General features: G+C 51.1%; 2 protein-coding genes across 3 annotated transcripts; one reads left to right on the top strand and one right to left on the bottom strand.

Moving 5' to 3' along the window:
- The first annotated feature begins 253 nt into the window (after window positions 1–253).
- Window positions 254–10,211, top strand: LOC143375349 (serine protease 27). Its single transcript, XM_076824347.1, has 10 exons — window positions 254–380; window positions 5,749–6,239; window positions 6,317–6,361; window positions 6,989–7,240; window positions 8,213–8,298; window positions 8,388–8,473; window positions 8,624–8,761; window positions 8,833–8,969; window positions 9,047–9,204; window positions 9,481–10,211. Exons 2-10 carry the CDS (start codon window positions 5,756–5,758, stop codon window positions 9,637–9,639), a joined length of 1,545 nt encoding a protein of 514 aa, XP_076680462.1. The 5' UTR covers window positions 254–380; window positions 5,749–5,755; the 3' UTR covers window positions 9,640–10,211.
- On the bottom strand, window positions 10,208–26,475 carry Anne (polyamine-transporting ATPase anne boleyn). Of its 2 annotated transcripts, none has more exons than XM_076824345.1 (11): window positions 26,145–26,475; window positions 18,117–18,201; window positions 17,822–18,049; window positions 17,616–17,749; window positions 17,393–17,549; window positions 17,115–17,319; window positions 16,691–17,029; window positions 15,663–16,614; window positions 15,069–15,588; window positions 14,799–14,980; window positions 10,208–14,212 (listed from the first exon to the last, which is right to left on the bottom strand). In XM_076824345.1, exons 1-11 carry the CDS (start codon window positions 26,149–26,151, stop codon window positions 12,780–12,782), a joined length of 4,242 nt encoding a protein of 1,413 aa, XP_076680460.1. In that variant the 5' UTR covers window positions 26,152–26,475; the 3' UTR covers window positions 10,208–12,779. The 2 variants fall into 2 exon arrangements, with proteins under 2 accessions (XP_076680460.1, XP_076680459.1); XM_076824344.1 differs by lacking the exon at window positions 26,145–26,475 and adding an exon at window positions 18,431–21,178.
- Between the last annotated feature and the right edge of the window lie 215 nt (window positions 26,476–26,690).

Consider the following 26,690-nt stretch of genomic DNA (forward strand, 5'->3'; position numbering starts at 1 on the left):
ATCCAACGTGGACACCTAGGATATTCCACCATTGAGAGAAGCTGCAGCTAACAAAAAGGGAGGAAAGGGAACACAGTGCGAGAAGATGTCTGGTGACATACCGGGTTTCATTCGGTTTCATAAATCACGATAAACGGATCGTGGATCGTCGCGGGTGTCGCGAAACTTGTGTGAAAACCGCGATAGAGAAGCCACTCGATACTCCGTGTTCGTTGTGTTATGGTGGTGAGGACTGTTCAGGGTAGACGCGGAAGAAAAAGAGGAAGAAGAAGAGAAAGATCCACGGAGGAAGTACTTGCCGAGTGTCTCGAGAGAAGGAACGTGGAGAATTCGCAGGGAGGAGATTTCTGAGGATAGGATTGCTTTGGTTCGACAGATCGGTAAGTAGAATAACGAGATTTTCAAGCTGCTTGACTAAACTGAAAAGAAATGTGGGTTCACTGCGGAGAAGATGGAAAATAATGGAGGCTAGTAAGAGGCAGTGTTGTACGAAGTTCTCGCGATGGCGATTGTAATACAATAGCTGGGCGACGGCCATCGGAAAAATCGAGTGAAAGTGAGAAGGTCTGGATCAGCTTTTGAAAGAAAGCCTGTCCCTCCTCTGCCTGTCGGGCAAAACGTCGCCCACGACGGGCAAGATAGGTAAACGAAACTAGTGATTTTAATGCCTGGCCAATGTAGCTATTACGAACAAATCGTCGGCCTTTGCCGCAACCTTAGCTGCGATTTCAGTCCCCACGGACGGGAAATTAATGGACGGAAACATTGTACTAATGTAATTTAACGGGATCCTATAACCGTTTTAATGGTTCCGTTCTTGCGCGATGCACTGGCCGCGTAACAAAATCGTCAGATTTCTGCGATTCGAAGTAATTCGAGCGATCGATCGATTGGCTTTCCCCTCAGTCGTCGAATTATCGAGGGAATATTACGTTGCTCGTTACCGCTCGAAGGGGAAAAACGAAGTGCCCTTAATGGCGAAGAGATGTAATTATACACAATCCTGCATTCGTTCCTTGGCAGGCGGGGAAGATGGAGAAAACAGTGCTGCGAAGGTTTCAGCTACCAGAAGAAATTGTTGTTCGGGGGAACGGTAAGAGGATGCATGGAAAAAGTGAGATCTCTCGTCGCGTATTGGCAATGGCTCGTGGCCATCGAAATGCTCAACTTTCCGACCTCGTAGCCAGTGAAAGTACTTCCGCTCTTTTCCAAAATGAGACGAGCAAGGGGACGAGCATTAAGGATGCACGCTTCGGTACCGTTCCACGGATTGCCTAAACACCACTCCCCGTTTACGTAACAGCATTCGACTAGAAGTTTGAAGAGAAACGTGTCGCCACTAGGAGTGACTAGACGCGTCCTTCCATCTCACGTTGGTCTTCGTCTCTCCCTAAAAGCCTGCACATGCGAGGGTTCCAAAGAATTTTCACGCACTTGCCGCGTACCCCAATTAAAACGGCGGGCTGTCATTAAGCATCTGCTCCGTTCAGCTTTCCGGCAAGGTGTACCGCGCATCGCGATCCATGAATATTCAATGGAGCCGCGTGAGCGCGTTACTCTATCCGACACACTTTTTCTTTATTTTCATCCCGCTGCTGGGATTACGCTGTGTATGAGCGAATTAATTTCTCCTAGAAAGTAACAATGCAGATCGTTCCGCGCTCGAGCGCCACTGGAGTTGTTTTCTTGGGGAAGTGGGGGACGATGGAAGGATGGTATTCCCTTGGCAGGGAACGATGGAGGTACCGAGCGAAGAAGGGAACGAACGGGCCAGCCGAGAAGGAACGAACGACGAACAAGTGGACGAAGAAAAAACGTTCGTTACACAATGGAAAGTGTTCGTCATGAAAGGGTATCGGGTGAACTAGACCGCGAAGAAGCGTAGCTCTTTCAAGGCCACGAAGAAAGAGCAGAAGCTGTGACGTTCAGATTTCTTCGAACCGGTTTCCTTCGAAAGGTGGAACGCACGCTGGCGCGTATCCACGATCAATGTACACGACCAAGGGCCACCAGGGAAGCAGGCGGCTTGTCTTTTTAACAGGAGCTAGGGAAAAAAGGATCGCGCGCACGATTTCCGCTCTCAGAGTTCATCGTGGCGGACTCGGGCACCGTCACTTTCCTGTCCGAGGCTTTTTGCTCGCTTTGCTCGTTCGCTTTCTTCGGCTCGAGCTGGGCGGCGAATTAACGCGCTGGCCCTTCGTACTATTTACCTGTAAGCAGGATGTACATCGCGTTTTCTGCTCTTTACGCCGACCTGCACTGATGAAACGAGGATGAACTTGGTCGAAGCTTCCTAGAACGCGATGGACGTTTGCTTGGACTTCGAAAATCTCGTAGAAAGTTCACTGTAGAATTATTAGTTCGCAATGCTAAGAACTATAAGAGAACAGATAAAAGATTACGCATAAACTGAAACTAAGATTAAAGTTGAAAATAAAATTAAAATTAAATTAAACGAAAGGTTAACGTTTTCCTTAAAAATCCCATGGACGAGTGTTCCCCGCAGCGATCTGGATGTCCCGCGTGCGCCGAAGGGGAATGGAACGGGGCCGCGTCGGACGAAAACAAAATTTCACGCGCGCCCTCTTCTCATTTTGGCTTTTTCTCCGTTTGCTTTCGGCGAAAGTAAACGGCGCGGCGGCCGTGCGCGTTGCAGAGAAAGTAATGGATCGCGCGCTCTTAATGTCGGCTCACACGGAATTCGGGATGCGGACAGTTCGGTGTGGCGCCAGTCGAACGGAGGAGGCAGCGAGCGACGAGGCGCGAACGAGAGGAGCGAAGCAGAAGCTGGTGAAAAAGCTGCGCGTGCAACGCACGTGGGCTTTCACGAACAGCTGGGAAACGAGGGGCGTGCAATTATGCATGCGATGTGCGTAGTATATCTCGCGGCGACGTGTACACGGGAGAAGAAACTCCGTACTTTCGACCATCACCGTCCACGATAGAGTCAGCTAGTCGTAGGAAGGTGAAAGTTCGAGGCGACGCTGGGAGATCCTCCTCCGTCGTCCGTCTCATCGATCTTTTTTTGTCCACGTCACTTTTCCTTCGATTGAGTTCAGAGAACGACGATTTCCTCGAGCATTATCGCTCGCCCGCTTCGCCGTCTGACATATCATGGACTCTACTACTCGCGTGGCTTCTTCCCCATCGCTACATCTTTGTAAAAAAATCAGTTGTTATGATACCGTGACGCTTACGATATTAGCGTGTATTTTTGGATAATAGCAATTATTATCCTCGAAGATTGATCTCCAACACGTTCCTCGACACCTTATACGAACGCTGGTAAGATCGATGCTTCGTGGAATCGGCGAAGGAGCAGTAATTAGGCATGATCGAGCGGCATGAGCGTTAAGGAGATTAGCAGAATCACGTCCAGTTAGAGACTGGAATACATTTTCTACCGGGTTTCACTTTTCTTGCCGCGTCCCTTTTTTTTCTGGTGCGCCAGGCTTCTTCTTCGTCTTCGTTTGCGTATCTTCAAGCCACTGACCTGGCGAGATTTTCTAGAGTGCGTTAATACGCTCTCTTGATTCTCCATTTTCTTGAGAACGTCCGTTGACACGGGGCGTGACGAGATTGGAAGGGAGAAAAGGAAGAGTCCAGGGAGAAAAAGACCCATGGTCGATGGCTCGTAACTTCCGGCGGCGCGAGTGCCACCGCGTGAACGTGAACTTCACACTGTCGTGCATGCAAGAGCTGCACTTTCACTTCTGCTGGATCTACAGGGCAGAGCCAATGACCTACTAACACATCGAACCGTTCACTTGCCTCCGCGATGCTGCCGCGGCAAGGACGTTCGACGTCCATCCCTCCGTCAATTCGACTTTCCTTCCTCTAAAAAAAAAAATGGTCCCCGGCTCCGATCGATGTTCGATAAAACTTTTATCTGGATTCCTTTCGTGCCCGCCGCTCAGTGGATTCCCTACCGAACAATCGATTTCTAACGACTCCAACTTTCTACCCAGCGCGCACCTCCAGATCCAGGCATCGCCGTGTCCGAAATTTGCGGTTGCGTCTGAAAGAAAATTCGCAGATCGAACGCCCACTACTTTCCAAGCAGAATCGAGACTTTGCTTCTCGCCGTGGAATTTTCTCGCGCATATCAATGGCTCCACCTGGGCAACGAGCAATTAAATTTTCACAGTTACGACTTTCGATCTGTAAAAAATTCTGAAACCAGGCGCCCGTCAGTGTCCAGCTGCACCGAGAGACCTTCTCCCGCTCGCCTTGGAACTCCACCTCGCCCGTGGATGCTCCCGTCCGTCGGCTGACAGTCGAGCGTCTTTTCGACCGGGAGGGTTTTTAATCTATTACGAAAGAGCCGTGGCAAGGGCCGTTACGTGGTTAAATTGCCCTGAACGTGGTCGAACTAGCGATTAATGCGGCTGGAACGGCGGTTGCCCAATCGTCGCGGACACTCCGGCGGGCATAAAGCTCGCCCAGCGTTTTCACTCCTCGATATCCCAGTTAATTGGCCAACGAGGATGCTGCCCGCGTACCATTATGAATCTCCGCGCGTATAATCGATGCGTTACTCGGTTCCGGGTGAGCCTCTTTTACTTTCACCCGTTACGGTGCGACGTGACGCAAACAGCATATTTTCGTCCGGTCCAAGAGGGACTCTGTCCGACCGCTCGGAGGAGGCTGGTTTCTATTCTCCTCGCCCGTGCCGCCGGCTGCGGCATTTCGGGGGGAGATCTAGGGGCCAGACGCGGAGGTGTCGTAAGAGTAACCACCGTCTGATTACGACATCTATGGCGCCTGCAACGGCTCTGCATGTAATCGCTTGAACTTGGACACGTGGGTTGGTGCGGAGCGTTAGTAAAGCGGAAGACTAGCTTCGGTTTGATAGTAATTGGGTTACTGAAACCTGAGGACTCCGTTCCATATTGAAAGTTGCTAACTGCTACGCTGCGAAGGCTTTTCTTAGCAATCTTCGGGAATTAAGGGCACCTCTCGAGCAGCGGCGCTTAAAAATACTCGGGGGAGCGTGTGAACCAGCCATGTATCATCGCGTGTTCCGCTGGTGGGCGCAGTTAAAGGCGACGCTGTTCGACGGATTCGTGTCGAAGCTGATTCGCCCGTGTCTGCGTGTTTCCGTGGCTCGTTAACCGAACGCACGCGACGTTTCCTCCGCGGTGGCCAGAAAATCCATTCTAACGAGTCGACGAATCGAACAGCGATCAGCCGCGGGGCACGTGAAACTCGCGGATCCAGGTGAAAATCCACGGACCGGCTCGCGCGCGCAGCCAGCCTCGTCTAGAAATCTGTGGACCGTCGTTAAAGGAGAGGAAAGAGGATTTAATTACGGCCCCTTCGCGTACAATCGAATCGATTCTCTGGCACTCGTCGCCCTCTTCTCCTCCCCCACTCACGCCGAGGAATCTTCAGACTGTTCACCCTTTCGCTGCGGCACGCTTTTTTATCTGGGCAACTTGTTACCCAGGGCTTGCTCTGTTTACTCTCGCTTCAGAATTTCGGGTGATAAGCGGCAGTGGGGGAGACTTTCGCGCCTGTGTTGCAACAGGAAAGTACGCGTTGGTGATCACGAGGGAATTAGCAGAAGAGGCTGGCGTTTCGCTGCGTCGCGAATAAAAGTGGCGATAACCACGACACAGAATTTTTACTAAATTATTTCGCCACGCTGAGCCTCGCCTATTTTACGAAATCAAGACGTCTTATTATTATTATTATAGCAAAAGATCGTTCGATATGCTGATCTGAACGCGTGCTCCTCTCTTCCAGCCAAACGATGGGTGCAGCGAGGTCGTGCCAATGGTTGCTCGCAGGAATAGTCCTCATCGTCTCTTCAAGTCGTGCCACGAGTCAGCCAGAGGTGCCAGGAACGAGTCTCAGCAAGCCAGAGACGATCTTCAGCCCTGGTTACGTCGAGTCTGGGAGCAGCGACGTGAATCGTAACGATTCAAGCCTGAACTCTGCTCGCAGGCGTCGATACGTACGCTTCCCAAGCGGTCCGAGCGGATATCTGTTCGAGGGTGGTGGTCCTCCGATCGGGAGGAACGTCGGTGTCCATCCCGGGGTGCGTTTCCCATCGTGGAGACAACAGAAGTCGCTATGGAGGAGCCCCATGCCGGAATACAACAGGCCAGTGATGGGCCATCGAACCCCGCGGCTCATCTTCCGCGACAACGACTTTCCAGCCCCAGCGGGTGGCAGCGCACCCTCCTTCTTCCAGCAGTCCAACCACTTGCCCGATTTTGAGGAAGACGTCAGAGGTAAACGTAGCTTCCCCGTCGCGGGTAAACACCCTCAAGATATCAGAGACAGAACTGAACGAGGCTTTTCATTTCAGATCATCGAAAGCAAACCCTCGACGATTACCCTAGGTTAGAGTCAGGTACGTTCCTCCCGCAAGCAGTGATTGATCGACCCAGAGAAGTACGCGTCTGTCGAAAGCTCGTTTCGCCGAATGCCCCCCTGGGGTCTTTCGCTAATCCAACGAGTGAAATCGATGTTGCATCGCGCCTCTGGAGTTTCGCATTTGTCGGATAATCGTGAATTAGCCACCGGGCGCAATATCCTAGCGGGGTGTCGAAACGATTGTGACAGCCGGTCCCGTTTCCGTCTGACACCACGATTTTCGTCATCCGCGCTGGCCATGCCGTTACGACAGACGTCCACGGGCCGCTCTTTCCTGTAGACTTTACGATTTCGTCGTGGTTTATCCTGGCTGTGCCCATAGACACCTATCGCGTCGCGGCTTAGTTCGATCGCGATTCCGCGACCCCATCTGCCCGGCGCTTTTCGCAAAGTATTCCGAAGCTAGGCTTGGAGTAATCAGACACCGGTACGTCGGGACGTTTCTTGGCAATCGAGAACGATCGAGGGAGGGAAGGGCGGGTAATTGCGCCGTGAGGGGGATGAGATCGAACGGGCGGGATTTGGGCCCTTCTTCTTCCTCGAGACGGAAGGAAGCGGAGAGGATGTAGAGAGGAAGTAGAACAGTTTGCCCTGTTTTGTGCAGAATCGCGTCAGCAAAGTAGGCCACTGTGGAAGGGTGACGATACGTTGTGCGCGGACGGACGAAGCTGCGAATTTTTTCTAATGTGCTGGATGTCCGCGGGCCTATTGGACGGCAGTTGCGGCGGCATTATGTACGTTTGTTGTCAGCGGAGAGAACCGAAAGGTAGCTCTGATTATAACCTGGTTGAGGCACCTAGAGATCAGTCTCAGCCGCTTCCGTTGGATACTTACACGGAGACAGCCAATGATGATCGTAAGTCCTTCCTACAGAAGCATGCCATCCGATTCTTGCACTAGCATGATCGACCACGCTGTCTTCCCCATTGGGGACGGTCCCGGAAGCACGATCTTGCTCCCTTAAACTGGGGGCAAATATCTTCGCTTCTTACCTCCTTTATTCTTCCCTTTCTTTCCTACACTTGCACTTTCCTCAGCATGTCGAAACATTCTCCACTTTCAAATCGACCATCGACCGTCCCCTTCGCACTTACACTTTCCTCAGCGTGTCGTCGTACGTCTTCACTTTCTCTATTCGCACCTTTCAAAGCATGAAAGTACGCGCTACCAACGTTTCTTTCCAAGAACTACCTGTCCCTCTCCCTTTTGTCGCGAGCCGGCTTGCATGCGAAGCAATTGTCCCTCTTCTCCCGCGCCCTGCCTCCTCGTACCAGTCGTCCCAAAAGGACTCCTCTGTTTGCCAATCGATCCTGCATGCCCATCGTGATAACAACGAATACGTTCTGCGCGTCTACGTCGGTTCCCCCGTCACGCGAGTCCCCTTGAGATCGAGTCCTCTGCCTCCGGCCGGCGCGCAGGACCAACGAGGATCGGCACGGCGCGGCTAGCTTGTAGATTAATTCAACGAACGAGGCTTGTATCTTGATGGCTCGTCTTTGGAGCGCAGTGGAGGACAGTGTAACGTCTCTTGACCGTTTGGTGAACGCTTTGCTGGATTACTCCAAGTCTAATTCGGTAATACTAACTTGCTCTCGAGTCACGTCGAGCTCGCGAGATATATCCATGGACTTTGAGATTAACGGGACAACCCTTTTAGCTAGACCCGACGTTCTAGCCTGTCCTCATTCTCGACGATCGATGCAACGTTTCGAACGCCTACCTTTCGTTACTAACTCTTCAAGAAACGCTCGCGAACAGCGAGGCTGCGATCGTGTGCATGGAGTCCCATTTAAGGTTTAACAGGGCACCTACATCGTTGTAATTGCAGGCTGCGGGATCCCCGCCTCGAAGCAAACCGCTCAGAGGAGGATCGTCGGCGGTGACGACGCAGGCTTCGGCAGTTTCCCATGGCAGGTCAGAGTTTCGTCGGAGCGGGATCGATGTCGATCGCCTCGCGCTTCGTGCGTTGCCTTTTAAACAGAGAAAATGTTCTGCTTTCGCAGGCTTACATACGAATCGGGTCCAGCCGGTGCGGCGGCACGCTCGTCAACCGATTCCACGTCGTCACTGCTGGCCACTGCGTAGCCAAGTGAGTACGCGACGAGCTTGAACAGAATCTACTTCGGTATCAAGTAGAAACATTTGGTCCAGGTGTTCTCTGTTAGTCGCCCTTATTTCCCATTCCGTCGCGCTTCCCTGCGGGCCAAGTGCTTTAAACCTCCCCCATTCTGTGCGCCAGAGCGTCAGCCCGTCAGGTCCAGGTCACCCTCGGCGACTACGTGGTGAATTCTGCCAGCGAATCATTGCCAGCGTACACCTTCGGCGTCCGGGAGATCCGCGTCCATCCATACTTCAAGTTCACCCCTCAAGCTGACAGGTACGCTAGCCCACCAGTGTGGAGGCTCAACGGGGGAGTAAATGTAACGAACGAGGCTGTTAATTTCCCAGGTTCGACGTGGCTGTTCTGAGACTGGATCGACCTGTCCACTACATGCCTCACATAGCGCCGATTTGCCTGCCCGAGAAAAACGATGACTTCCTGGGTCAATACGGCTGGGCTGCAGGGTGGGGCGCGCTGCAAGCTGGTAAACACGCGACCGATTCTCTTGTATAGATCACCGTTTTATGGGTAATCACGAGTGCGACCTTTTCGAATGAACAGGGTCGAGGCTGCGCCCGAAGACACTTCAGGCGGTGGACGTACCTGTGATAGACAATCGAGTCTGCGAGAGGTGGCATAGGTCGAATGGCATCAACGTCGTCATTTACGACGAGATGATGTGCGCTGGTTACCGCGGTGGTGGCAAAGACTCCTGCCAAGTGAGTGTCAAGCTTGCTATTTCAATCAGAATTATTTGCTTCAATGTCAGACCTAGGCTCAGATTATTATTATTATTATTATTGTCAACGGGAAAAACCCCTTTAGTATACAGAGGGTGTGGAAGATAACATAAGCAAAAATATTCAGTCTGAGGAATAAAAACAAAATGAGTTAGGTTTTAAGTAGGTGACTCACTGTGTCGTTGGAAGGGCAAGCTGACGAGGTAGATGAACCTGAAGGATATTACTGTTCTAAGGACTTTCTTGATTTCTCAGGGCGATAGCGGTGGGCCACTGATGCTAGAGAAGACAGGACGATGGTACCTGATCGGTATCGTCTCGGCAGGCTACTCCTGCGCCCAGCCAGGCCAGCCGGGGATCTACCATCGCGTGGCGAAGACCGTCGACTGGATAACGTACGTGATCAACTCGTAGCGAGCCGAGTCTGGGGACGTAGAGACTGTTCTCTGTACGCAGGAGACTTTGCATGAAACAAAGTTGGTCGCACGATACTGGGCAGGGTCTCTGACACGTGTTCGCGAGTGGCCAGACGAAGATCGAGGATCTGGCTTGGATGAGATTGAACCTAGAGAACTTGGCCATTCTGCGTTCCACGGATTTGTAAATACTGCGGCGGTGTGACGTCCACGGAAGTGGCTCCGAACGAGAGACTTTACCTTCTTTCGAAGCGGAGGAAACCGTTGGTATCGCGCAAATTAGCTATGTATTTTTCTAACGCGACGAGGCGATGCGCGCTACTCACCGAAGCTTCTTCTGATGATCCGTTGAAGAAGTGGCTCGCATCGACGTGAGATATTTTGTAAATTAAGTGCGCGTGACACCTGTTTCCGTTCGCGCTCAATAAACGTTCGGTTTCTACTCCATTGTGCCCGGCGCGGCGCCTTCATCCGCGAACAATGTCCCTCAGCCGATGTTGAAGAACCCGATGACAATGGAGCCTGGATAGGAATGTCTGCGGGGAGGCCAGAACAAAAGTCATTGATACAATAAAAACATACTTTGTTATTCGTAACACACAGTTTGTTATTCGACAACCGCTATATCTCAACGTAAGCATAGCGTCGCAAACGGTAGAACAACGCGGCTTAAGTATTTATTTCCATTGCGTATATAAGTACACAGTTATCTCGTTACCCGTGTTAACAGTAAGTAAATCCGCGGCAACGGGCGTCGAAAATCACCGCTGATAAATAATTAAGTATGATACCTTGGAGTAAAGAAAAGCACAGCTATACAGGTAGAGGCACAGCAAACACGTTTCAAGCGTCTGAGCTCAGCTGCACCGAATCGTCGGCCAACAAGTAGTCTGAGCAGTTCGCGGTCGTTCCACTTTAAGGCTTTCTATCCTTGAATAGGGTGAATGGGGGAACAGAGCGAGAGGCTCTGGGAGCGCGACACACAGTCCTTACAACTTACGACCCCAAGTCAGGCCTCCGCTATTTATTTTCCCACGGTTCTTTTATTTTCGCTCGATGTCTCGACGCCCGAGGCGTGCCTCCTCGGACGCCTCGCTGTGCTCGCTATTCGTTGCGGCGGTAAAGATATAGGAAACTGGGTCAAACTATGCGGGTGATCGAGTAAACAAGCCGCGGGCGCCGAAACAACGACCTTGCGAGAAAAAGAAACGTGGAAAGGCCAGGAGCCGAGGATCGTCGAGGATCCCACGTGTAATTTTATCTCCCGCTCGTTCCTCATCGATCCCGCTGAAGGATAGACGGAATCCTACACAGGGATCCACGTGCCTGGGTGTTTTTGGCGGAGCAGAATTGGTGCGCCGCTGCAATTTACTGCATTTATAATATTGCTGTATCTCTACCACCAAGTACACGTGTCCCTATCATCGCACCCGGAACAAGAAGCTGGGTGCCCGTTTTCGCGACGGAATTGCGGTCGTTTTTTCGCGGCTTCGTTATCCACTTGTCTTTCGACTCGCTAAGTACACTCTGCATGGGGACTAGTCGTCGCGAAAACAGGAGCGGCGACTTGCCGTGGTTCCCCGGATAGAAAATTCGTACGCATCTAATATACTAACTGGAATCACGCGGGACACGTATCGTTGCCCCCTCCGCAATTAAGTATCATCCAATCTAGAAAACACGGTGTGAGAAAGGAGCGGGGCACAGTGGGGAAATTTCGCGATTTTATGGCCAAAACCACAAACATAAATTTTTCAATTCGACCAAAATAAATGCAAATGTCAATTGAAGAACTAATATGAGTATCAAATGCCAATTTTACTGTTAAATGTTTTAATACAAAGCTCGTATAGACTCGCAAATGTTTATGTTCACGTGAGGTTAGACCGTTTCGGTTTTTAATACGTAACTTATACAATTTTTAAAGTAGTGTTTTAGAAATAACCTTTTCATATAAGAATCAATTTTCAATACATAAAATAGTTATCAATCCCATAATGTCCTGCAATGATTTTCATTGCTATTTTACGTTGGACTATTTGGATTCTATAAATACAATTATTAATTGCTAATAGTTGCTAATCTTGTAATTATATGCATTTTTTTTCAACACGATCCAGTGTGTCTTGTCTAACATACGACATAACTGTGACCGAGACTGGTTCACATGTTATACGTTACAAACCTTTTTATTCTTTTTTAAACGATTTTATTCAGCTTCGATCCTCTGTTTGATTGTTTGTATTATGTATGTTTGTTTGTCGTCAGAAGCGATAACCCTTCTGCTATGCCCTGCTGCACTGTAGCAGAGGCATGTTCTAACAAAGAAAAAAGTGTATAAATGTAAATAATAAAAAAATCTTTAACGTTCGTAATTTTTGTAAGTACTGTTTTTCGGATAATTTAGTTTCTCGTATATTAGAACATAAAAGTGCCGAATTTTATATATTAAAAATAGGTTTTCAGGTTTTGATAGTTCTTCAATTGACATTTGTATTAAATTGGTAAGATTAAAAAATTTCATTTCTGTAATTTTGGCCATAAAATCGCAGAATTTCCCTACTGTGCGGGGGCGCGAAACGGCGGCTTCCAAGGGAAGAGAACATCTACCTATCTACTTGGATCGTCCTGCGTCAAGGGTATCGTCTTCCATGAGAGGATCCCTCTACCCTGTGCGGCAGGGCGAGTTAAAAATTTTCATTTCATCTAAGATAAATAAACTAACGATAATACTTTCTCTCGGGAGAGTGGTACGCAGGAATACTAGTAAAAGGAGGAGGACGAAGAAAGAGCCGGGTCAAAAGGGACCCGTTAGCTTCTCGGTTGAAGTACAGCGATGCTCGCGGAGCATCGTCGGCCATCGAGCTGTCGCGAACGCCGCGCGGCGTTCTAAATGCACCGTGTGGTGAACGATACCGGAGATCATGCTGGCAAGCTGTCATTCCTCGTTGAACACGTTCTAGTCGTTGCCTCTGGAACACGCGTCGATGCACTCGAGCCATCCTATGCCCTACCCAGCTGCGTGACAGACTTGGCCCGCGATTGTCATGGAACAAGAAATGCACTGGAAGGATCGGAGATCTGGCAGTCTTCGCGACAGGTCGACCATCGAATCCCGGGACGAAGTATCGCTCGGTTCTAAGACGGCAGGATGTCGAGTTCAAGGACACTTTGCGCGTTGGGGGACAGCCCGTCCACGCTTTGGTGCACCAGCACGTTCTTGAAGTCCCTGAGCTTCTGGGGCTGAAGAGCCACGGCGGTGGTCCTTGGCAGGGTCGCGATCGGATTTATGCTGTGGCTCTTGAACGAATTCTCGTATCGGTTCACCCCGTTCTCGGACTCCGAGTTGTGCCTTCTCTTGGTGGTCAGCTCTATCTTCGGTTGCTTGATCGCGGGGTCCTTGTCCTCGAAGCAGGGGACCGTCTGCATCGACACGGTGTTCCTGCGGTCGTTGAACAGGGACCTTGGGTTAAGGGTCACCTCTCTGGCGGAGCCGAAGTGCTTGAAGTTGGCGCAGACTGGACTGTTCATGAAGCTGGTGTCGGCGGAACGGCAGGCCTCCGGCGCCCGTTTCTCTATCTTGATCTCCGTGACGTTCTGGCGGATGAGTAAGTCCGGCACGGCTTCGGGGAGCGGCTCCTGACAGATCGGCGGCCACTTGATGTCGCGTGCCATGTCGCGATCGATGGCGAGGAACTTTCGCCGGGACTTGTCGACGTTGTGCCAGCGATACCGTAGCTTCTTGAACACGAGGTAGTCGATGAAGAGGTACTCGACCAGCAGGGAGATGACGAAGTTCACGACCCCGTAGCCGACCAGGATGAAACGGAAGGTGACGTTCTCGGGGAGCACGAGCTCGAACCATACGGCCAGCCACTCGAAGGGGAAGGTTGCGAGGTAGACGGAGAAGAGACTGAGGAAGATAAACGAGGTTAGCAGGCCGTAGTTCGTGAACAGGGACTTTCTGTACGGGTGACCCTTTGAAAACGCCACGGCTAAGATGATGTACTGCATCGAGCTGATGATGAAGATCGTGTAATTCTCCGTGCACCCCACGTCGTCCTTGTCCTTCAGCGACTTGAACGTGGCGTTGAACGGCTCGTACCAGTCCATCTGTTGCAGGTGCCACAGACTGGCGTACTGAAAGACAGCCACGATCAGGATCTGAGAGACCAGGCTCAGGATCGGCGTGACGCTCAGCAGACTGTTCAGAGGGGCCATTTTCACCAATGGGCCGCCGTAGGCCTTGGTGCGGCCGAAGAAGAAAGCGAAGATGGAGATGATGAAGAGATCGATGTAGAGGAACTCGATGTCCGTCAAGTTCGACTCGATTCCGTACAGCAGCATCACTGAGATGAACTGGATGAGGGAGTAGCCGGCCATGTACTTGAAGATACCGAATGACGTGACCAGAGCCGCTCGACCTTCTCGGATCACCGTCAGCACGCAGGAAATATTTGTCTCGCGGCTCGTGAACGGTGAAGCGACCGACGATTCCGTGTCAGAGAGAGAAATTCCCGTGTGGGCTGCCTTCAGGGCTCCGCAGTCGTTCGCGCCATCGCCAACCATAGCTGGAAATCGTAAAACGAAGGATTAAGGGGCCATAGCGTAAAACGAAGGGTTAAGGATGACGGATCATTTCGGTTAGACGGGTTGAAAAAATCGATTTTTTTAAAACATTTTTTGAAAGTACATATCCTCAAGAATATATTGTTAAATTAAGTCTAACCTACTTTTACAATCGAAAGTAGCAAAAGGAAAAAGCCGAGAAAACATATTTCTTGCATTTTGCCCGCCATTTTGCTAATTTTTAATATAAACACACTAATTATAGTCCGAGTGATAGCGACAGACATACTGATCAAGAATCTGTTTGGATTTTTGGGTTCAGATAAGTCTAACAGCTGAAATAACCTTCACGAGCGAGGCATGAATTTTAAACACGTCATCAAGACTGCTTTCAAAATCATTTAAAAAGCAATAATTTTATTACTTTTATATTTTTTTATTTACTGTAGAAATATAGTTAAATAAATAGAAAAAAGTTTTATTCCATTGCTATGAATATTTTCGTCTCAATAAATTCTTGAAAATCGCTGAATTTATCGGCGCGCTAACCGGACTGACCCGTTAAGACTTAAGGGGTGAGATACGCACCAACATAGTATCCCAGAGATTGCAATTCCTGGACAAGCTGCTGCTTCTGGTCAGGCGACATCCTGGCGAAGATCGCTCCGCGAGTGGCCAGTTTGGGGACCAGTTCGGGGTAGTATTGTTTGATCAGGGCCCATGTTTTACCGGTCAGCGCAAACACGTACTTGTTCTTCGAATGTTGCAAGCTGAAACAACACTGCATCGATATAGAAGCTCCAATCCCCACGTACTACTATCTCTAGCGTACACGCGCCGTTTGCAGGATACACTTACTCGTCGGACAAATAGTTGACGTGGTTCTCGAACTGATTGTTCCCGAAAGAGCCGCTCTCGACCGTGTCCAGGCTGGCCACGCTGTTCAGGTCTGTCATCTCGCTGTAATCCCCGTGGCCCATAGGCGAGATCGGCGACGGCTGACTGTTGCTCTTCGTGAAGTAGATTTGCGGCTTCATTTGGTTATGCTGGGCAGCCGAGACTGCGATAACCGGCGTGCCAGGCTTCACGATGTCGCAGTCCCTGGCGACTGACAGGGCTGTCAGCATATTGTCTCCAGTCACCATGACGGTTTTGATGCAGGCAGTGTTTAAAGCGCTAATCACCGGCATGGTCTCTGGTTTCAATCTATTCTCCATGATGACGAACGCCAGGAACGTCAGGTCGGACTCGGCAGCCTCGCGACTCAGTCGCTGGACTTTGGCGTAGGGAAGACGGTTCAGGGATTTGTGAGCTATGGCGATCACGCGATAGCCCTCTGAGGTATAGTGTTGCAACACGGTGCCAAAGTCCGCTGGAACTGTAAAGAGGAACGCGATTAGTTGCCATTCTATCGGGAGGCTAACTCAAGGGACATTCGAGCGAGACACTTACTGGATTCAGCTTTTGAGAGGCTCAAGATCATCTCTGGGCTGCCCTTGCAGTAGAGGTCGTAGTGGGTAGCGCCCAGTGTCCTGGTGATGACGCTCATCCTCTGAAGACTAGATGTGAATGGAAACTGTCGCACGATTCCAATTTCTAGACCCTGCTCCCCGATCTCCGTCGTGGAGCCAGTCAACGCGGGGTCGAGGTTGCTCAGGGAGATGTTGTCCATCACGTCGGAAGACACGGAGTTCTGTCGGCTGAGCGTGATCCGCAGGTCGTTAGGCAGCTTCTTCAGCGGCTTGGAGCCTTTCGGTGGCCGAACGATAGTGGGGAACAGCATGGAGAACTTGGATGTGTCGGATACGTCAGGTTCCTCCAAGCTCCACCCGGTAGACTCGAACATTTTCAGGTCCAGCGGATCCCCCACAGCCTGATTGTCTATTATGGTGATCCCGTGGCACGTCACCATCCCGATCAGGAGGTCGTTGATGGGCAAGGACGCGATATCTTTGACAGGTGACTGAAATTTCAGGTCGGAAGCGGCTACCACGCCCCACATGTCGAGGCCGTCCTCGGTCAGCGTGCCGGTCTTGTCGAAACAGATGCAGTCGATGGATCCCGACACGTTGATGGTCCTCGGGCTGGTGCAGTAGATCTTGTTCTTCTCCAGCCTGCGCTGCGCCACCATGCGACCGACAGTCATTGCGGCTGGTAACGCTGGAGGCACCACGATGGTGATCAGGTCCAAGGCCTCCAGAGTGATCGTGTTGCCATTGATACCCCTCATGATCTTCGTCACGATGGTGTAGATCACGCCGATGCTGGCTATACCAGCCAGCAGGATGACGAATCTGTACGAGTCCTGTTCGAACTTGAAGTCCACGGGTGGAGGGTACATGATGGACCTCACTAGGCCACCTTTGCTGGTGTTGAAGCCTGTTCTCACGACTACGGCCAATACCTGGTTCATGGAAGATATTCAATTCAGTACTTGTACAGTGTAATCTGCGTAAACTCGAATAGACCGATCCAAGTACCTTCTCCGATCCATAGTATCGCGTCTGAATGACTCGCGTGCCACAGAAGAGCGTGTGCCTGGCATGCTCCTTGGCTTCGTACGTGACTTCGTTGGACGAAGGAATGGGCGTTTTCGTTACTGGGACCGATTCCCCGGTGAGCATGGACTCGTTCAGAATGCAGTTCCCTGTCAGAAGTACCGCGTCGCACGGCATCAGACAACCGTGAGACGGGATAACTAGAATGTCACCAGGAACCAGACGTTCGGCGGGCACGGTTGCTGTGTGCCCGGTAGAGCGATCTCTCATCACCGTCGCCACGTCGGAAGAGTGCACGGTGGATCGTAGATTGTGCTGGTTCTGCGAACGAATTCACGATTCATTTGTTCGCTGAATTCATCATGGCATTTTGGAGGATGAAAAGGGTGAGCGAAAGGGTACGTACTCGTCGAGTCTGGAAGACTGCCATAATTATGCCGATGCTGGACATGGTTATGATGACCATGGCGTAGTAGTAATAGTCGTCGGCCACCCACAAACAGAAACTGAGCAGTTGGAAGACGTAGAATGGGTTGAGGACCTCGAGACAGAGCAGGGTCAGGATACTTTTCACTGGAATCACGATCTCGTTGTTTCCGTAAACGCAGCGCCTAAGACACAGGGGCGGAACATTTTCGTGGCGAACAGTTGAATCGAGAGGAGGAATGGAGTTTAAGGTTTTACCTCATGTGCTGCTCGTGGTAATTCAATCCCTGTGTCTGGTGCAACGTTGAAGTCAGCACGCCGGTGTCCAAGCCCCGGAGTTTCATAAACTCTGATCGTTCAGCATCCCAAACGTAGGTGAGCTTCTTGCAGTTGAAGAGAACGATCGATGCAACCTCTGCGCGACAGTGGAATTAGTAAAGCTTGAAATCGAACGGAAAGACTCGAGTTTTTAAATCCTTACGTTTGAATTGCCCGCCGACTAAATGGAGAGACAGAGTGGGGTACTCTTCCTTCACTTCTTTGATAGTTATCATGCTGCCGTTTTCCATCCACGGTTCGTTATCCATCAGCGATTCTCCATCGAAGGGCATGTTGCTTTAGAAAACAAAGGGGCAGTTAGATTTCAGGATGGAATTGTTTGAAGTATTAATCGATCGAGATACTAACAAGACGTCCTGAGCAGCCAAGGTCTTCAGCTTCTTTACATAGTAGCTGGTGTGCTTCCCTTGGAACTTCTCCACGAGCAACACGGTGTCCGCATCTTCCAGTTGGCATCTAGAGTGTGTGGCTAGCAACATCAGGCGCGGCACCCAGTGGAAGATCAATCTCAGGAGGCCCCCGGTGATGACAATTAGGAACCAGATGACAACGGTTAGGATCTTGTTTCTTTTGTAGCTAAAGCGAGACAAAGCCATGGATGACATCGTCGTACAATCGACCAGCGACTCACAGAATTACCTACCCGTAGATCTCCATTTGGTCTTCTTCACCAGGGTTGATGTAATCGACTCCATTCTTCAGGTGGAGGACGCCGTTACCTCTGGTACCTGAAATAAGAGAGTTATTCAATGGTGAAGCTGCGCGAAAGTTCGACGGGACCATACTCCTCTCTGTCTTAACAGGTAGCGTTAGTAGGTATGCGACGAAATGAAATTCATGCGATCGTTAGTGGTAATATCAACAGATTGTTAGCCGATGAAGTATCGGTGATAGGATTAGAAAGATTCTGAGAGGCAATTCGTTGGAGTGACTCGCAGCTCCGTGTCCAGCTCTTACCCTCCAGGAGTTCCGTTTTCTGCTCGCGCTGATGATCAGCGGCGGTGTTGGCACCGCGTGTCCCGAACACGCTGTACGCGTTCCTCGCGAAGTTCAGGTTCAGTTTGCTCGGCGTGGGCGACATGGTGAATTACAGAGAAAGGAACCAAGGCTTAAGCGTAAATATTACTCCGGTTTCTAGTTGCGTTATGTAGAGTTAGGTTCGCGTCCCACGGAACGGGGACCGCTGTACTTCAGCGATCACGATAGCGTGTTACCCTTTCGACGTTTCTCGCCCTTCTCGATCCTGTTTGTCGTCTCACTACTACATGTTACCACTACCCTTATCAACTACAAGTTATTGTCCATGGGCCACCCGCAGACCCCGAGGTTGTCGACGGAAAGTTCGTCAATTGACTTTGAAGGGAGATGGAGGGTGGGCCGCAGCACGGGCGCTGGACGAGGTGATCGCTAGTCTAGGCAATAACCCCGTCTGCTACCGACACCGATTGCCCGCCATTTTCGGGTCCGTCTTCAAAATTCTCGGCGTAGACCTCGACGGGGCGTTCCGTTGCATCTGGATGGCATGTAAGAGCTCGGCTGCGGGGTGTGGTGTCCTATCGGGGCACGAGGGTCCGGGAGGTGATGTCCACGAGGAGAGAGATTGAGCGGCAGGGCAACGAGAACGCTGAGGATGGAACAGCAGCTGATGCTATCGTTTCGGACCTGCCCCCGGGTTCCTGGATTCGTGTCAGTCGCCAGGATCGGTGAGCTTCCGCCAGCCAATTCGTGGCGTGATTACGGCTCGTTCACCTTCGCTCATACCGCGTCGTACGCACGCCTGCTTCGAGTCTCTGCCAGCTGATCTCAGATGAAACAGCTGAGGTACGCCGAGATCCCAGCAGTCCACCGGAGTCTTCCTCGTCCTGGCCTTGCTCCTCGCGGCTGATCCGAGCTTACCTCGTCCCCCGGCCCCGGCACCGGTCCCGCAATCAGCTTCTACCGCCTCTCTTGTGTGCTCGTGCCTCCCTTTTGCTGCCTCTTCGTGCGATCTCAAATACATTACGGGTTATAAGGAGATCTTTGGTGCCGTCGGATGTCTCGATCGGCAGAGATACTCTTTAAACGCGCCCCGTCCTCTCGAGATCCGCCTAGATCACCTAGATCCTGCCGGCAGGGATCTAGCTTATCGGTTTACGCGCGATCGTGGTCGATAAATGATTGATCTGTCCCAGCGATTTTATCGATAGACTTTTTCGATCTATAACGACGAATAAGTCGGGTTGCGAGTCACTTTTAACGCATAGAGATACTGTCGGCTCTATTGTTAAGTACAGGAACGTGACAGTTTCGTTGCTCCCGAGACAAAGACCTCGAACTTCGGGTTAAGTAACAGACCGAGCGACAGATCAGCGCGTGAAATTAACCAGACGTTTAGGTCGTTCAGGCGCCGCCCGGCAAAGTCACCTAGCGATTTCACGAATTCCGCGTGGCTATATATAGAATCGATTGCGTCAACTCTACAGTACTTTTTCTCGAAGATGATCGCACCGCTCTCGCGAGTTCTCCTAATCGATCACTTTGCTCCCGGTGCACGCGCGAGCCCGAATCACTTCCCTCTATCACTAATGTTCGTCTCTCCGCCCGGTGCCGTGGCCACGCTGATTAATCCAGACGTTCGTCCTCGCGGCTGACAACGAACGAAATCCAGCTCCTTCCACTGTCTTCGTCCCTCGGCTAGCTTCGGCCAGTTCTTTCAGATGATCCGCTTAAACGATCCACCCTCTTCGGGACTTCTAAGTACAGAGAACACGGTGCAATAGTTTGTTCCTAGCATCTTGCTCATAATGACGATCCCTATCCGTGATCCCGCCCCGATCAGCTTCGACCAGCCTCTGGCCCCTCAAATTAGGAAACGGAAAAGAAAAACCCTCACTCCTGCGACAAGTCACTTTGCACACGGCCGTCTCGCTTGCGTTTCACTAATACGAGCCGACGACACGACCTCCGGCTGAGTTTTCACGCTCGCAGCACCGTCTGCCAGCGTCGACATGCACTCCTCAATTTATAGGCGTTCACGATCGAGGAAAAACGACACCTTTTCCTCCCGGCATCCCTCTCCTGCACGGTATTCCCCGTAGAGCGCGGTATTTCACGGTAATCTCGACGATCCTTCGCCGCAGCAACGTGCTCGCGATGGATGTAAGATGGCGACCACGGCCAGCCCGTTACTGTCGGAGCCTCTCTCCGAAAATCCCTCGCCGCTTCCAGACCAGACGTCCAATTTCCAGGCTGCTCGGGCGCGATCCAGGCGAATCTCGCTTCGGACCGGTTCGCACGTTCACCGTCAACCACTGACAACCGCGCGACAGCTGGCAGAATGCGTCCGCTACGATTTCCAACGGGAGTTTCCAGACGCGAGTGCGCTAAGGGAGTCGTTTGGCATTAGCAGAAGACTTGCGCTCTGCCCGCTCTACCGTCCCAGTTCAGGGCCGTACACATCGCTCGCGCTCTTCTGGGTATCGCCACGTGTCCCCGCCTTTATCTGGCCACGAAACCAATACGAATCCAATTACGCGCTGTCAACTATTAGCTCTCGTTCCGCTGATCCGCTCAGCATAATTCTCCGAGGTCTGTCGATGACTCGTGCCAGTGCTGACGTCTCGTGCTAAACTTTCCTCGCCGGGGCTTACACTTTGACCGGCTTTGGCGCCTCCAAGCGATTCGCCAGCATTCGGGCAGCCGTTGTATCTTGCCGTGAGGCAGCTACAGGGACTTTCAATCGCAGCAAGTTTCGAGCACGCGAAGACACCGAAAGGTGTCAATATTTACTCTCTAGGCTCCGGCGGTCTCTCCGAAGCGATTGTTGCTCCTAGTTGCGTAACACTGCCCGCCATCAAGGGCTGCTTGAAGCTTGGTGGCGCCAGGGCCGCGCTAGTCGCGCCTGAGATATCCCTACCATCGGATTTTGCCTCGACCTACGACCACGCCGCTGCCGTTTCTGACTCATTTCTTCCCACCGAATCCCCTTCCACGGCATAAGTACGGCCCTGTTAATTGCACCGGGCCTCGAACTGCACGCAGCTGTTTTCCACGGCGACCCCTGGGTACCCGCGGGCTAGAGGAGTGCACCTGTTTAGGCCCTCGGCACCGAAACCCGGGCAATTCGAGCGGTTCGACCGCTTCGACCCCGTGATCTTGCGTTTCCCTTCCCTCTCTAGGCCATTCCCATTCGAGTATTGAACGAGCCCGACAGCCTCGTGGTCGATACTCCGTTCGAGCTAACTGCTCCTCCTGCTTCGGGCCAGCACGTGCCAAGCTTCCAAAGCGTTCACACCTTAACTCTGCCTCGAATGGTGGGGGCACTTCTCTCGAGCACTCTATTTCGAGTAACTCCGATTTTAGCCGCGCCGCGGGTTCGTTCGAATCCAAGCCACTCGGGCCCAAGGAAATTCCTTCAGAAACTTCGAATTCACGCATTCCCAACGAGCTGGCAGGAAAGTCCGAGCGCGCGCGCTAAATATTCATCGAGCTTTCGAATCCGTCGACGCGATAGAGGAAAAGGCGTCGCAGCCGTTTATCTTCTCGGTATTGTTTTCCTCGCTCGCTCCTGATTCCTCGTATCTCGCTGGACATCGCGGCTTTTTCCAGCGCGATGCTTCGCGTTTCTCCTTGCTCGAGCGGCGCAATTACTCCCAGGAGAGATAGCGGGCCTTATGTAAGACGAACATCGCGGATTGCGCAAGCCGAGAGGCACTCCAGTCGCGGACATCGCCGAGGATGCGACTCCTGGCGCCGGGACCTCGTGGCGTCATCGATTTCTCGCGAAACGGGAAATCGCACGGCAGCCGGCTAATTGGCGCACGTTTCTCGGTCGCTGCACGTCTCGCGTGCTCCGCCAATAATTTGCCGATCAACCGGAACCCTGCGACTCTGCTCCGTGTGATTTCCTTGAAAGCGTTATCAGCCACGTCCCACGGCGAGGCGTATCGGATCTGATGGAACGCGCGATAACGATGCTTCTCGGTCTTAATTAAGACTTATCGAGCCACGGATGGGTATTCGAGTTTCTGGAATATTGGTAAAAAGTCCGGTATGATTAGGCGGGCCAGATTCCAGGGCACGTTGGACCGGAGTCAGTCGAAGAACCCGCGCGAGAGCATTGTTACGCAATTTCGGCGGCTCCGTGGCGTTTTCTTGGACGTCGCGCGGTGGGACAAACGGCACTTTTTCCTGTCAGAATCGTAAAAACTTTCATAGGATAAAGATAGAGGGATGAATCTTTTTGGAGGTTCAGAAAGTGCTGTTTGTCCTACCGCGCGTCGTTTCGGGCAATGCAAAAGTGGACGCTGCCTTCTGCCCGCTTATAATACCACCGTCTCGATGTGCGCAACTCGTGCGCTGAGGTCGAGGCTCGTGAGAGAGTGCACGCGAGGAGTCGTCGCTACGCTTCCCGCTTTATACCCAATTGAACGACGTCCAATTAACACTTCCCTGGCTGGGTATTAGGAAAATTAAGAGCCGCGGGATGATATGTCTCCTCGTAGATTTATCAATTTCATTTCCGTTCGAGTTCATTATTTTTAGAGTTAGATTTTAAACTGAAGCAGCAGATATCGATCCCTCCTCGCTGATATCTCGCGGAACACGCAAGATGTGGATCTTATCTCTCACCTTTCTTCCAAGCTACAATGTTATCTTCTCGGTAACTGCAACCCGAGCGATACACGGAGATTCCGAGCGCGGTATCGTTTGCCGAATAAGGAATCGGCGATCGATCCAGGACGTCACGGAGCCTCCTTATCGGAGTGTTTTCCCCGTGGAGCGCGCGATTTCGTTGATAAATCGCTGATCGTTGGCCGATCTAAGGACCACGATCTACGAATTCGCACGCGCGACGCGAGACACGACCTCCGGTCTATTTTGAAACGGGCACCGACGTCGGCCGATTCGATGAAAATCGTCTGATATTCTAGTTACTCTCCTACGACACGATTCCCTGCATTTAGAACGACGCGGTGAAAACGGATGACCATTCGAGCATCCTCGGTACTATAATAATCCAGTGACTCGTCCCCGAGGGGGCCGAATTTTCTGCGGAATCGTCGGCACTTCCGGGGAGGAACTATTAGCGGTACTATTTTCGATGATGCGCGAATTAGTCAATATTCTATTTCAAGCCGCGTATGATTTTCAACTGCGCTCGAATTTTTTATCTAGATAGGAGATCCTCTCCAGCTCTGTGACTGGAAGGAAAACTACTTGGTTCGAGGGAGACGCTAGATCGACAAGCACTTAACCTTCGGGGTTATCTGGAGTGGAATTCGACGCGCTCCGTGAATATGTGGGTGTCGATAATACGGACGCGTAGATACGGGGACGCTGTCGATTCACCGGAGATACGAAAGCGCGAAGCCGCTTATGCCTCTAATCATTTGCGTACGCGATAAGGAGCGTAATTGCGAGCAGGAGAGGTCGCTGTTTCTAAGTAGGCGATCCATTCAGATGCCTCGATAAGGTGTCGGCTCGCTATTTATATCTGATAGAGTCGCGTAGCCTACGGTTAGACAGATTCCGTGGAAACGGAATCGCGCGCTCGTTCCCAGCGATGTCGTCGACTTTGGCTGCACCGTCATGGATCGTCACTCTTTTTCCCCTGATAAGGGGAACTTGCTTAATTGCCGCGTGACTTCGCAGTGGAAACAGACAGCGCGGATCAGACTGGGAATAGCACTCGAGCAAATTCGCGGCTGATAAGTCCCGTCGACGAGTCCGACGAAATGTGGCTTGCTCCAGCCGTCTGAACGATAGCCAATTCTGGCTACGCTTTAAATCAAACTGACAAGCGTCGTTCCGTTAACGTCCACGCTTGTGTTACATCTTGATTAGACCAATTTTTTAAATCGTTAAGCGGCGACAAACAAGTCGAGGACGTGGCTGCTCGATAAATTCGTTCGTTGCAAGTTCGTCCCGGCTGGTTCGAATTGACGAATCGTTCTGAAGGACGGTAATTCGTCGAAACCATTAGGAAAGCGTGCGGACATCGAATATTTTTGGCCGACGTACTTAATCGTAGGACTTACGAAGCACCTAGTCGTTCCTCTTCTTTTCGACTGGTAGTCGATTCCCCGTTGCGATCGAAACGTCCGGACTTAACATTTTCTTACCACGCAATTAACGCCACGCTCCTATTGGAAAGTTCCCTTTCAAATTGGTGTTCCACGCGTTACTGTGGGCTACGTTGACGCGTTAGAAGAGAGAGAGAGACCGAGGAAGACTGTTTCTTACGGAAAGTTCTTACGGAGCAATAAGAACAAGAACGTTCGTACACTGCTGGAATGTTTCGAAACGATTGTAAAACACTGTCCCAAGTGCCCCATCCTCATTATCTAAAACGACTTGCGCGAAATGGCAGAAAATACGAGGTCGCCCCAGCGACCGTTACAATTGTAATAATCGCTGGTTGTGCAGTAGGGTGGACCTTATTTTTCGACGATAAAGTTTTTTGCACGCCGCTTCCTAATTTCTTTCCACTTCGTGAAGAAATAATTTGGGCGAAATTTGAGATCGATCGAACGTCGGGAAGACGTGGCGCGTCGGTTGAGAAGTTTTGAAATAGAAGTAACTGCGCGCTGAGCGTAAAGAGTGGCGTGTTTCTGAAAATGTTGGATTACAAACAGTAAATGACTTAACGAGGAGTCAAACTTGTCGAACATTCCTCCATTTTTAAAATTAATATCATTATTAACTGACAAATAACATAAGAAAGAATTTAAAAGAATGGCTACTTTCAATAAAATACGTAAAATTTAATATACATAATTAAAAAGATATAAATATGAATTAGTTGTTACGTTGAAAAAAATCATACGATAGCACCATTATCGTAAATATTTGTGCACAAAAAGAACGTTTAACCATCGTTATAAATTTTTTCTTTATACCTTTCTGTTCGTCTTTTACGGGAATTACTTTCTTATCCAATGGAGCAATTTTTGGGGGCGGCGTGAGAAAATCTAGCCTATTGTGCAGTGTATCGCCCGCGATGCGATCGCAACACTATCCACTGGGCTTGCCCGCGGTGATTCGCACAGGTGGTTGAAAATCATTCGCGTTCCCAGGTCGCCTAGCCACGCCGACCTACCAGTCAAACATCAAGCAGCCTTGATTTCAGCGCGATTGCAATACCCTCGTTGGAATGTTGAGGAAACTGAAATTGATTGATGACTGACGCAGAGGAAAGTTTCGCTGTTACTCTTAAACTTAAAACCGGCCGTTCGTAAACATCGCTCGCGTGCACTGGTGTTGCGAATGAAGTTTATTGATCTACTGTTTCCATAACCTTTCGGTTCACGTGAGTTTTGTGTCCCACGAATGTGTATTAATAATCCTACGAGTGTATACTGCCTATTCCTCCTATCACCTTCCAGTCCAACAAGTAGGTACTACGATCTTCAGATTCTCAGGCTATAGAATCCCCAAGCAATGAGATTACGCGGTCACCGAACAGAGATGACATTAGTCGAATAAAAATTTATCCGAATAATTTGCAACTCATTAAATCCCAAAGTTAATCGAGATCCAGATCCTCCACACCCAGAGATCCAGACCCACCTCCACTAGAATTGATTCACAGACCCTCCAGGGTGTCGCGCTCCTTCTGGGACCACCACTCATCGAAAGCGACGTTGGTACATACTGTTCGAGTACTTGCAACCAAATAATAGAATCCTACCGTTCATGGTTCCTATGTTGAACTCGGGGGAGGCTGGTCCGATCTCTGTCCCTTGTCCCCGGTGTCGGTGTGGCGGTGGTGGTCGCTGGACAGGCGGGCATTTAGAAGTAATCAAAGACCAGGGGCTTGTCGAGCATCGCGCGTCACCGGGGCCGTGGCTTCGTCGTAGTCCCGATTTCAACAACGGGGCAGCATAGTTTTCCCGGGGCCTCAGGTCTCGGTGGCACGCGCGGCTGCGCCGTCGTGGAAAGCGCTACGCGACCGCGCAGGAAAGCAGCCGGGACGCGCAACGGAGCGCCGAGCAACACTGTCGCTCCGCTCGCGAGCCCCGCGGCCCGTTAGCGAGCTACGTAATCACTTTCGTACCGGCGATCTACGCCGCTGATTGGCCGAAACCGCGTCTTATCAGCGCCGATTCTCCCGTTCGAAGTAACGTTGCACGTCGCTCAACCATCGACCCTGCTTATCAGAGGATCTGTCGATCACTGGTCCGCGTCTCTAAATCGGAGCAATCGGTCTGGAGTTCGTCGAGCGGGAGCCTCCCCT

The sequence above is a fragment of the Andrena cerasifolii genome, chromosome 12 (assembly GCF_050908995.1).
Source record: "Andrena cerasifolii isolate SP2316 chromosome 12, iyAndCera1_principal, whole genome shotgun sequence".
In the NCBI taxonomy this organism is placed as follows: domain Eukaryota; kingdom Metazoa; phylum Arthropoda; class Insecta; order Hymenoptera; family Andrenidae; genus Andrena; species Andrena cerasifolii.

Excerpts from the sequence above, each read along its gene's own strand:
- LOC143375349 (XM_076824347.1), top strand. The coding sequence starts at position 5,756 with ATGGGTGCAGCGAGGTCGTGCCAATGGTTGCTCGCAGGAATAGTCCTC. Across the intron at positions 8,299-8,387 it reads TCGGCAGTTTCCCATGGCAG|GCTTACATACGAATCGGGTC; the intron begins GTCAGAGTTTCG and ends CTGCTTTCGCAG. Across the intron at positions 8,474-8,623 it reads GCTGGCCACTGCGTAGCCAA|AGCGTCAGCCCGTCAGGTCC; the intron begins GTGAGTACGCGA and ends TCTGTGCGCCAG.
- Anne (XM_076824344.1), bottom strand. The coding sequence starts at position 18,554 with ATGTCGCCCACGCCGAGCAAACTGAACCTGAACTTCGCGAGGAACGCG. Across the intron at positions 14,981-15,068 it reads GTCAACTATTTGTCCGACGA|CTTGCAACATTCGAAGAACA; the intron begins GTAAGTGTATCC and ends GTGTTGTTTCAG. Across the intron at positions 14,213-14,798 it reads ATCTCTGGGATACTATGTTG|CTATGGTTGGCGATGGCGCG; the intron begins GTGCGTATCTCA and ends TACGATTTCCAG.